Below are 12,647 nucleotides of genomic sequence, written 5' to 3'. Positions count from 1 at the left end.
AAGTTTTTTTAACAGAATCGTAATCTAATGATAGTTCAAATTCTTCCTGTTTTATACAAAATTTTGGTCTATAAATATATGTAGGTATGCACTGTAAAAATCTTATCGGATGTTGACGGATCACGTCTTTTTAATGTAAATAAATAACTACAACTAGATAACAATACATGTTCGACATCAAATATTTCGCTTTTGAAACGAAACAGTCAAATACTTAATTAACTATGACTCTTTCTTTGACCTCAGTTATATGAATTTATGACCCGAACAAAGTATCTACTGTACCGTAATACCGTAAAGTGGTTGTTATTTCAGCATTAGAATGGATAAGGCGCTTATCGAAGTATCATCTTTGGGCTTGAACATGTTCTAATACGCAGTGGTAGAGGTTAAGTAGGTTACCTACTTAAACTACACTGAAAATGGGGTAGATGTTATCGATGAAAATATAAAAATATGTAGCTGTTCAAATAAGCAGTGGAATAGTTTTTTACGTTTGCCTCACTAGCAGAGAAAATGAATATGGTATTTTCAATATTTTTTATTTATGATATTAGCATTAAATTCTCTAGAGGAACTGCACAAAAAGTAAATATAAAATAACTAATTAAGAAAGGTCAAATACGCAATAAATCGCAAAAAATACGATTTAAATAGTGATACGTGATACCTATATTTACTACCTAGGGACTTCGTGCACACTAAGAGAGGCAGTTAGCAACCTGAAAACTTTGCTAGGCTTCGTGGAGGAGCTGGGGTGGTTAGAGTAGCGCTACCTCGCTTCACGCAAAATAAGCACAATGGTTATCGATTTGCGGAAAATTCCCAGAAGCACTATTTATAATAATGGGGTGAATCAAATTATTGTTGTGCACGAGAATGCATTAGCTATGTATTTTGGAGCATACCTACATTGAATATATAATTATCTAATAGTAGTTTATGTGACTGCTACATAATAAAAGGCATTAAAATACACGAGTGTGGGTTTAAGAAACGGACGGAGTGAGTTTCTTAAAAGGATCACACGAGTGTTTAATTATGCCTAATTATGTACAGTTACATACACTATTTTATCTGCACACATATTATAAACGTTGGGGCAATTGCTCTCTTGGCAGAACTCGCGGACATGTGGTGGCGTCACCGAAATATTTTTATCGCTCATTTTACACGAAACTTTTGCTATAGTTACTTTAAAAACAAAACATATTCATTTTATACTTAAAACGAATTAAAAGATAAACTGTACGTCAAATGGCGGTAAATGAATTTTTTTTCACGCATTGACATGCGTTGCATGCGCATTCGTAGTTTTTTTTTATTGAGAGACAAACTAGAGTCGGGGGCCTATTTCCGTAACATTCGATACAAACTAACATGCGAGATATGTCAAAATTATATCAGTTGATATTTCATTTCGAACAAAAAGGAATCTCGACTGATATTAGAATAGAGGTCAAACCGAATTGCTTTTTTTCAGATGTCTTCCTAATTTGAATGTCATAACCAAGGTCGTAATGAAAACCTTAACAAATTGTTAAGTCAGGATCGGTCGCCTTCTAACATGATTCACAGATAGCAAATAAAATACGATCTAAAATACCTAAAGATTGATCTAATACCTTGGTGCCATCAGCCCATCATAGATTCAATGAATTCAATATGATATTGCTTGCAGTTATATACCTGTATCCTGTATGTTTACGGGATCTGTGTAATTGATATTCCCTGGCTCACAGACCAGAACAACATCAAACAATTTCACTGCTCCAAATAAAACATATAGCCACGTTCTTAAGTAAATAACAAGCACATTTCAGATGCCGCACGCTGCGCACTCCAGGCAACATCCTGGTGGCCAACCTGGCGCTGAGCGACTTCTGCATGCTGGCTAAGACACCGGTCTTCATATTCAACTCGTTCAATCTGGGACCGGCTTTGGGGAAAACTGGTAAGTAATATACGAGTTTCTGATCAACATTAAAAAAGCGATCACGTAGTTTAACATACAGGGAGTTTTCTTACAACACTACAAATTTAGATAACTTACCTATTGACACGAAGAAAAATAAATATTTGTTATGCAAAATATACTGTTGAAAATCAAAAATATGTTTTATATAATAATCTGTTATTTAGTTCAGTGACAATAAGATGAAAAATCAGTTTGACGTTTCTGTACTGATTGTCAGGTATATAATATTAGTTACCTCAAGAGGTTGACAAATGATTAATTATTACGAAAATACTAACTGGAGTCTTACCCTATGTAGCGTGACGTCATTTTTCCATCAACGGCACGAAATGTACGGGCCCTGACGAGTATGAAGGACTAGGATCGGTAGTCGAACATTAATAATCTTACTTCATTTGACATTATTAAGTACCTAACATATAAGGGCCATTCTTTTTGTTGTAAATTTTTTTTATCAGATTTTGATCAAAATTCGGTGGGTTTCCTATATTATACAATATACTTAGGTAAGCGAATTTTCACCGAATGTCCTACAAAATCTTCCTCTTAGGAAAATTTATGGTATTTTTGTAACTCTAAAGAAAATTACGTAAATTGGGATTCAGTATTTATTCCGCCCAGGATCAGGAGCTGTTCAAACAAAGGTACCAATTTTATCAACATCTAGCGAAAAGAAAATGACAACAAATAATAAAAATGACCATACAACAAATCAATTTGAGATTGGTAATATTAAAGTAAATAAATGAATTAATTAATTAATAATTTATTTGCATATGAATATGGCAAAGAAATCATTACATAAGTAGGTGTTGGATACAATATTTTGAATTTGTTTCTCCAAGATTCTACCTAAGACACAGGTGTACATGTACTGTATATTGGCTTGATCCGCTACTAACAATTGTAGAATTTCGCCACATTACAGAAAATTAGTAAAAATACTTAATTCTAAAATTTGACACCATAGCTCAGTCTGTTACGAGTATGTTAACCAATGTCGCAAATACTCTTACACGCAACTGAAATTAAACAAATATTTTATTGAACATTTTGTTCCCAGGATGTGTGATCTACGGGTTCGTCGGCGGGCTGACGGGCACCACGTCGATAGCGACTCTGGCCGCCATCGCACTGGACCGCTACTGGGCCGTGGTACGCCCGCTGGAGCCGCTGCGCGCGCTCACCGCCGTGCGCGCGCGCCTGTTCGCCGTCGGCGCCTGGCTCTACGCCGGCGTCTTCGCCTCCATCCCCGCCCTGGACATCGGCTACGGCCGCTACGTCCCTGAAGGCTACCTCACCAGCTGCAGCTTCGACTACCTGACAGATGAACTCCCACCCCGTTACTTTATCTTCACTTTCTTCTGCGCCGCTTGGGTCGCACCCTTCTTCACCATCACATTCTGTTACCTCAACATACTCCGCGTTGTCGTCTGTAACAGGAACGTTCAAACCAAAAACCAAGAACAACGGCTCTCCTCCAGACACGTCAAAGAACAAGTCAAACGTAAAGCTGAAATCAAGCTAGCGGCTCTAGTCATAATTGTAATTGCATTGTTCTTCGTGTCTTGGACCCCCTACGCGATCGTAGCGCTCATGGGCATTTTCGGTAAGAAGGATTTAATTACGCCCATAGTTTCAATGATTCCGGCATTGTTCTGTAAGACCGCCGCGTGTATAAACCCTTTCATTTACATAATCACCCACCCAAAGTTCCGGAAGGAATTTAGGAAGTTACTATTCAGAGACAAATCTAGGCGAATGAGTACTTACACTAAAACAATCGGTTATACAGAGGCTGAGGCTTCAAAAATGAGGCGGACGAGTAAAGAACTTAGCGACACGGACGTGGAAGTGGTCCAGATGAAGGATATTCCATATGATACAGAGGAAAGTGCTAAACCCCCTCCCAGCACCGTGAAGACGATTTCCTCCAGGGTTTCGGAAAGGGAAGGCTCCCAGAGAAGTGCTAGTATGAAGAGTTTTGAAGACAGTGTCGTAAGCCCACCATCTTGGTACGCTAAACCGAAGTTTGCGAAAAAGAAGAGTTTCCACCGCCGATCCTCGAAGAGTGTTGTATCTATGAATACAGAGCCTATTGTTTTGTAACTGAGTGATTTACATTTCTTAAATCATTCACTATTTGATGTTCAGAAATCAAACACGAGACACAGTGTAACGAGTAAACTTTTTACTAAGAATGTTCACTTACAAGTTATTTGTAAGTTTTGTTTGAATACTTTCCAATACATTAGAGAATAACGTTTATTTTAAATGGCAGTGAAATTATGAAATTAATCTAGCAGCACTCAACTGAATGGGGTGGATCTTAGTAAATGCCCACTAACACATATTTCATTTGCTGTTGACAAGTCGTTATGTAAAGAATGGTTTTATTAATAGGTATGTTTAGCTTATGTCAGATAGTCATAAATAAAAAGCACTATATCACTATTATTTAAGCTACCTTAAATTATAGCAGATCTTTTTAACATGTAGTTTTAGAAAGTAGGATGTTAAGATTGAACAATGTGATATATATACTGTACGACTGTTAAGATGTTCATAGGTAGACTTGAATGAGAAATACACGTTTTGACTGCAAAATACTGTCGTAAGTAATCATAAAATATTGTGTCCCTTAAAAAGTTATACCTACATCATTCTCGTCAAGTAAAACGCCATGCCAGAATATAGGTGCGGTTTTGCAGGAAATAAAGTGACATGTGTTAATATTGACAGTGTGATGTGACTCGCAGAATTGTATTGGACGGATCCAAAAGGGTTGTAGGTATCCTTTGTCACTTTCACAATTCAAATGTCACATCAAAGAAGTAGAAATAGTGAGCTTACCCTCAAATCGTATTTATTCATACAGAAAACTATAAGCGCTGTATTATAATAGAATAAAACCCTTTCTTTATTGACAGTTTGAGTAAGATTTTGTAATACTTAGGTACATATACAGAGTGTTTATTTTCATTCTTTAGCCATATATTGCGAGATGAATTCATTCTCTAAAGGTTATAGAGGTCACATTGAGTAATTTTTACTCTGGAACAAGCCACACAATTATGAAAAAGCGGCCAAGTGCGAGTCGGACTCGCCCATGAAGGGTTCCGTACCATTTATGACGTATTAAAAAAACTACTTACTAGATCTGGTTCAAACCAATTTTCGGTGGAAGTTTGCATGGTAATGTATATCATATTTTTTTTTTGATTTTTCATTCTGTTATTTTAGAAGTTACAGAGGGGGGGGGGACACACTTTTTTTCACTTTGGAAGTGTCTCTCGCGCAAACTATTCAGTTTAGAAAAAAATTATATTAGAAACCTAAATATCATTTTTGAAGACCTATCCGTAGATACCCCACACGTAGGGGTTTGATGAAAAAAAAAAATTTTTTTTAATTTTATGACGTATTAAAAAAACTAATTACTAGATCTCGTTCAAACCAATTTTCGGTGGAAGTTTGCATGGTAATGTATATCATATATTTTTTTTAGATTTTTCATTCTGTTATTTTAGAAGTTACAGGGGGGGGGGGACACTTTTTTTCACTTTGGAAGTGTCTCTCGCGCAAACTATTCAGTTTAGAAAAAAATGATATTAGAAACCTCAATATCATTTTTAAAGACCTATCCATAGATACCCCACACGTATGGGTTTGACGAAAAAAGATTTTTTGAGTTTCAGTTCTAAGTATGAGGAACCCCCAAATTTTTTTGATTTTTTCTATTTTTATGTAAACATCTTAATGCGGTTCATAGAATACATCTGCTTACCAAGTTTGAACAGTATAGCTCTTATAGTTTCGGAAAAAAGTGGCTGTGACATAATCGGACAGACAGACGGACATGACGAATCTATAAGGGTTCCGTTTTTTGCCATTTGGCTACGGAACCCTAAAAAAGAATAGCTTTTGTAAAATGTATTCAGTTTGATATTCTATGGGAAAGCCAATTTTTTTCATGATTTCGGTGTTGGTCCCATATTAAAAGCTCATTGCTCATTGTGATCTATATTATCATATTCACCAAAAATGTGGGTAGGCCCTCAACACAGCGTAAGCGTAAGAGACGCGTAAGCGTATCGTAATACGCGCGTAGAACTAGAGCGCTGCGAGCTCTAGCAACTTCAAACAAGTCCGCACACGAAGCGTCGTCCTAGCGTAGCGTAGCGTATGTAACACGTGTAAAAAACAAAACTTCTGACATAATCAAACAATAAAAACTCTTCATCTGACGAGAAAGTAAGATCGTAGATACATCCGTCGAAGAAATCTGACGCCAGCGACATGATTTCAACTAATGAGATATTAGTTATAAAACGATCACGCTTACCTACACGACGCTTGGTACTCGTAACGTTTTTACGATACACTTACGCGACTCTTGCGCTTACGCTCCGTGTACAGAGGGCCTTAAAAAGCACCCCATATATCTACAGTCTAGAAGTAGAACACTAAACGAACTTCACGATATAGTCACTTAAGTAAATCACTTACAACATATTCACGTTAAATGTAACGAACTCGAGCGCTTCTAACCGAACCGCTGACACGTAAGTACAGAACGAGCCAATTTAAAGGTGCCCGTAAACGGCAGCACTGTGCTTCGATAGTACTCAAGTGGCATGAAAATGTGAAGCATTCCCATTTCTTCAAGCGGAATAATTGAGAAGCAATTGTATTATCGAGAACTATAAAGACATTTAAGTAGGTACCGTTTGCGCAACGAGACACGAGCTAGGTATTCGAACTTTAAATAGTTGTTTGTTTTACTGCGCAAAGTTGTTGTTTATTGATCCCTCTCTTTCTATTTATTGTGATATTGATACCCATAGATGGTAGGATCCTATAGGTGTGCTATACCACGTGCGCCCGTGAGTTACAGAACATACGTAATGCGACAAAATTAAAAACACGTTTTTATATTGCTGACACCATACCAAAAACAACCTACGTAATTTGGTCAGGTTATTTGTTGCCCACCATAAACCATACTAAAATTTACGGTGAGGAATAATAAAAAATGAGACTGTAACAAGGACAAACAATAATAGCGCTTTCTCTGCTACTACTCAAAGATACATAAGACTATCCCGTTCGGTCATTTCCCCCCACCGCTCATGCCTCATCCAGTCATACTAGATTCATGTTTATACTTGACTAAGCAAGCAAAATTTTCCAAAATTTAACCACAAGCAAGCTAACGTGGATGCGCTATAATTATCTATGCATATTGTGAAATCAAGCGGAAAGATGATTTTTAGGCTAATACGGTTTTGAATTGGCTCCCTTGGGGTATAGAACCCTAAAGGTCTTCGCACACTATACCAATTCCACACCAACTTAACTCAGTTTTGGTTCACCTTAGTGGACGACGAGTGGACGACGCGTAGACCAACCGACAGTTACCTAAATTTTAAACATTGTACTATAGGACATACAAGATAAGGCTTTAATTTCAATATTTAATTTTGAGTCGAGTGGCTGTTGAGTTGTAACAATGTGCTAAGACCTTAAAACCTACCTATTTCTAGGACGACCTGACCAACATCTAGCCTAGTGGGTAGTGACCCTGCCTATGAAGCCGATGGTCCCGGTTTCAAATCCTGGTAAGGGCATTAATTCGTGTGATGAGCACGGATATTTGTTCCCGAGCCATGGGTGTGTTTCTAAGTATTTAAGTATTTATACATATTCATATATTATATATATCGTTGTCTAAGTACCCTCAACACAAGCCTTATTGAGCTTACTGTAGGACTTAGTCAATTTGTGTAATAATGTCCTATAATATTTATTTCTTATTAATATTTATTTAATTTTTGACAGCTAATTTAGTTGTATCGTTAGTACCTAGGTATTTATGACGAATTTGTAGTACCTAATTGTTGTACATTTCTTAATAGCTCTTTTACTAATCATAATTCTAGTTAATTACACTAACTAACTAACGGACAATGACAAATGCTCTTATTAAAGCAAAACTCTCAGAAAGTCTTGTCTTTATAATTATTGCGTTAAATCCGGTGAAGTTAATTAGAACATTTTAAGCCAACTGCCGTGTTGGAATCCGTACAAGTTTTACCAGACATGACTGATATTTATTTAATTACCTAACTTAAGGTTAGGTTTGGGTTACTTAATTACTTTCATATCGGAAACTGCCATTTATTATAGAATTCCATTTATTTAGAGAGAATCTCAAAGCTTTCGAAGGTTCAAACCATTTTTTTTATGGAATACACAAAAAAGTACGAATGTTACGTGCCGTTGCACCTTTGGACCACTCTACTGTAAAATCTCGATTTTGAACCTGCCTCAGTATACTTAGAAGGTATCGATAGTAAACACCCCTATGATGGGACTGTCACCTGTCACTATGCCCGTCACTTTCGCACTTAAATTTCGCACGAAATTATACAGAATGTCAGAGAAATATCAAAAATACTCTAAATTTTCTCGAACAGATAAGGTCACAATAATACTTATCAGATTACTGCTTTGAAATACTTCAGTATGAGATTTTTGAGTTTCCAAAACGTCACGCTTGGCGCGCTGTTCAAAATCCCATACAAAATGAGACTTAACGCAAACGCGTACGTCACGTTTCGCTATCGAATAAATTTACACCAGGGGTACTGATGTAAGTAATTAGGTAACTATAATCGAGTTCACAAACATATTTCCAAACAAACATTCCAAAAATATATTTACACGTCTCTAAGACATAACAATAAGGTCGTGTACCTACATATATTTTACTACACGTCGACTGTAATGGTTGAATTAAGGTATCGTATACCAAGCTACAATTGCGTACTTTTCATGTATGGGCTCCCAACTAGAGATAAAGATAGTTAATTTTCAAGTAGACTTTAAATAAAACTACGCCGGTTAGGGGTTAGGGCCCTGACCCAAGGAGATTGAAATCCCTTCTAAATTGTAGGAGAGTATCCCAATATGATACCGGCAAGTAACTCGGCAACTCAACTATAATATTCATTTCGATACGCTGTAGTCAACTATAAATATTATTTCGGAACGTGGTTGGTTGTAAATATGTTAATGAACTCGACCGTACCTCAGCTCTGTGGTCTTATGCCAGATAGACGCTAAAATGGCTGTTCAATTGCCCAATTTACTATCCAATCATCCTGCTTTTGTGCAAATACTGTCGGTGGATAAAGGTCGGTCGGACAAATTAGGGCAATCGAACTGACACAGTATCTCGGATATTAAATATATTTGGGTGATACTATAATAATTCAAATTCTGATGTTTTTGTATCAAATTCCACAAATACATTAGTCATTTATAAACAAATACTTATAAATATAGTTTATGTACCTATTATACTAGTTACTTGTGTTGTGTCGTTACTTTGTCGCCTGTTGTTACCTGGTTCTATTTTCCTTTAAAATTTATTTATAGTTTTACACGTATGTAAAATGTACATATAAATTGTTGGTGCAATAAAGAATATTTACTTACTTGAAACAATACAATATTATGGATTTCATTGTTTTATACGATTCAAATACCATATATTGTTCCAACACGAAATAATACACATTTAATTTATACAACCATTTAGACTCTACTGAATAGGTCTAAAATCATCTCACACTGTTATCTTCATACACATATATTTGTATTTGACATACATATATTTAGAATAGTAGATAAATAAAATAGCGCGTGGTTATATTTATCGAAAGTCACAATAAAGTACCTACCTTTGCCGTAGAATTATTTATAATCTAGTCAAGGTAAAACTACTAAAAATATCAACACATCAACGTTCAAAATTTCAAATGTACTCGTCTATGTAAATTAAAAACGGATTAGAAACTGCCTCATTATTTAGTGTTTGTATATTTAAGCACCTATTTATTTGTATGTCTTTCTTTCCCATCACGGAACAATGGTATTCCAGACATTTAGGAGGCGTGCGCGGAGCCGAAGCCAACACGTAGAGAAATGAAATGAAATGTAAGGGCTACACTGAGCGGATGCTGCCTTTACCCGAGTCATGGGACGCACGCAAAGGCAGCATCCGCTAGGGTGCAAGGACTATTGAGATGAGAGTTGATGGAATCTAAAATGATCTGGGCTATTGTGTGAAAGCGATTTATTATTGTTCGCCAAGAATCTTGTTTTGTCCCATCATCCAGAAGATCACTGTCAAAAGCTTTAGTAGCAATCGCATATGGGTAAAATGTTGGTTTTGTTTCTCATCATTTTTACGTTTTTTTTTTCTATCTTTCTGGTCATCGCTCGTCCATCGCTCAGGCACGGACCAGTGTGTAACCGAGTTCTAAAAATATCTTTTGTGTACGGAACTAGCCAAGTACTTAACCGCTTAGTGTAAGGCCTGAGTGTACGCTTGAAGCGGAGCGTTCGGCGGGGCGTGCAGCGTGGCGAGTGATTTGAGCAGCGTGCACTAAGGCCGCTCCTATACGTTTGCATTTGTTTAACATGCACCCCGCACGCCCCGTCCAATTCGAGCACCCACTCAGGCCTTACACTTACAGAGGTTTCCTCAAAGTCAACAGAAACGCTCCAGGGTATACAATCTGTCGCTTGATGTTGCTAATAACAGTAATAATCAAAGATAAATACAAGAAGATTAGTAACGGACGGTCCTTAAATTAATAGCTTGTAACTCACGCGGGATTTACTTCAATTTCTTTGATAATAGAAGGCCTGGCGAACATTGAATCAAAAATGGAAATTTCTTTATCTGTCTCTCTACTCTTGCGTATTCCAGCGATAGAGAGGCAGATAGCGAAATTTCGATTTACGCGGATTCCGATTCACACCTTGTTTATAAAATTAATAAAATAGCGCAAAAAGACCGCCTATTGTCTGCCTAATCAATATCTTTTAATGAGGTGTGCCAATAAAGAGTATTCTATATATCTATGTTTGTGTCACTTTTATTTCATTTTGTAGTAGAAAGAAGTGTAACACGAATATTTTGAGCCAATTACGCCATGTCTGTTCCTAGAATACTTTAGAATTAGATCATAAGATTTCACTATATGTTGATGTAATTTATTCACTGAATTGTAAATAAAATTGCGTAGCTTACTTGAGTATCTACGGTATTTTTATATTACACTATATGTATTCACTTGTACTATATTCAAATGATAGGTATAATTTATTTTCACCGACGTAGAAACCTAGGGTACCTAATCGTTATGCTCAAGATGAGCATAAATAACTTCTGTGAAAATAAGTGGAATTCTCGATGTCAAACATATAGTCATTAAATGTCTTGGTAGAAAACTACCTATGGAGCTTAATAAAATTGTTTGAATGTTAATCTTCGTTTTATTAACGAAATCCCAAGTCAATTCATAGGTACAGTGGGGCGTTAATAGCTGGTAGAATGAAAAAAGTTTACCTGATATGAGCGCAGACATAATTAACTGCATCAGCAGGCTTAATAAGCGCTTGATTACCGTCATAAATATTACCGAAAAACGTCTAAAAACTCAAGGCTCAAGTCATTTATTAACAATGCAAATTATGTGTTCATGCTGTACAATAGGTACATATTATTTTACATACAATAACAACTGTATCTGTAAGCACTAAGCAGCTACGGTATTTATTCGTAAAAAAACCTGCCCCTTCTGGTGAAAAATCTATCTTTTGTCACTCACATCATAAAAGAGGATGGATTTATTGATTCGGTGAAATCGGATCAGTAGTTTTAACTCAACGGTGAAATAAATACATAACATAAACCTAGTAAGGTAAAGAAACCTAAATTCCGAGCAAGAGCTTTGAGATAATCTTCCGCAGATGTGCCAATAATCCTCCCGTATAGTTCTTAATATTTAAGCGTTCCACCTTTAAATACGATAACTTTTTTTTTATAAAAACTGAAAGCTCCCGAGACTGTCTGATTGAGTTGGGTCCAGGGTTGGAAGCATTTTATTTATAAAAACAAGGTTTCTTAAGTAAGGTATTATATCTCAAATAACGTGCCTATATAAATAGTTACATAAAATAAATCCTTGTTAAGACTTTATGAAGGTATGTTCCCACAAATATTTTGAACTTTATATCAAATTAATAGAGTTCAATTTTGTGTGATTTCTGATCCCCTGGTTAATGGTGACGTTACCCTGCACGTAATTCAGTCACTATCCTGTCTTTTCGTAAAGAAGATAAAATAAAAGCCGTCGGCGATGTGGTATTTGACATCTATCGACATCTTCGAACAAGGCGCAAATAGATTTCCATATATTATCTGATTTATTGACTTCGCCTTTGTTTCAAAGTCCTTTAATGCAGACTGACTGTGAATGGCAAAGGAATTTTTATTTTTACAATCAACGGGAGCTATATTGAATTGAACTGGAAGCCGATATGAATTTACAAGTTTAATTTTGTCATCAAACACTCGAGCGAGGTGCTCTGCGATAAACATATAAATTTATTTATTTGTTTATTTATTAAATTTAGTTAGTATACTTATAGTTGCGCCGTTCTCGAGAACGTTCTCAGTTTTTGTATAGAGATATCATCGGAGGCTATAACTCCCTAGGGAGTTATAGCTTTTTTTTTCACAATCCTTAACTCCGGCGGGAACAAAATAGGCCTTTGTACTTCAGTACACCTGCATGAAATAATCTTTTTC

The 12,647-nt window shown here is 36.2% G+C and overlaps 1 protein-coding gene across 1 annotated transcript in view; it reads left to right on the top strand.

The window, feature by feature from the left end:
- LOC133520240 (opsin, ultraviolet-sensitive-like) overlaps nucleotides 1-11,321 on the top strand; it is a 42,667-nt gene extending 31,346 nt beyond the window's left edge. Inside the window, exons 2-3 of the mRNA XM_061854617.1 lie at nucleotides 1,824-1,954; nucleotides 3,042-11,321. Of these exons, the coding sequence (XP_061710601.1) occupies nucleotides 1,824-1,954; nucleotides 3,042-4,087 (1,177 nt within the window). The 3' untranslated portion in view covers nucleotides 4,088-11,321. The remainder of the gene's footprint in view (nucleotides 1-1,823; nucleotides 1,955-3,041) is intronic.
- Nucleotides 11,322-12,647: the final 1,326 nt, after the last annotated feature.

Source organism: Cydia pomonella, chromosome 8 (genome assembly GCF_033807575.1).
Source record: "Cydia pomonella isolate Wapato2018A chromosome 8, ilCydPomo1, whole genome shotgun sequence".
Taxonomy (NCBI): Eukaryota; Metazoa; Arthropoda; class Insecta; order Lepidoptera; family Tortricidae; genus Cydia; species Cydia pomonella.
The sequence above is the reverse complement of the archived record's forward strand: the minus strand, read 5'-3'. Positions and strand labels throughout refer to the sequence as shown.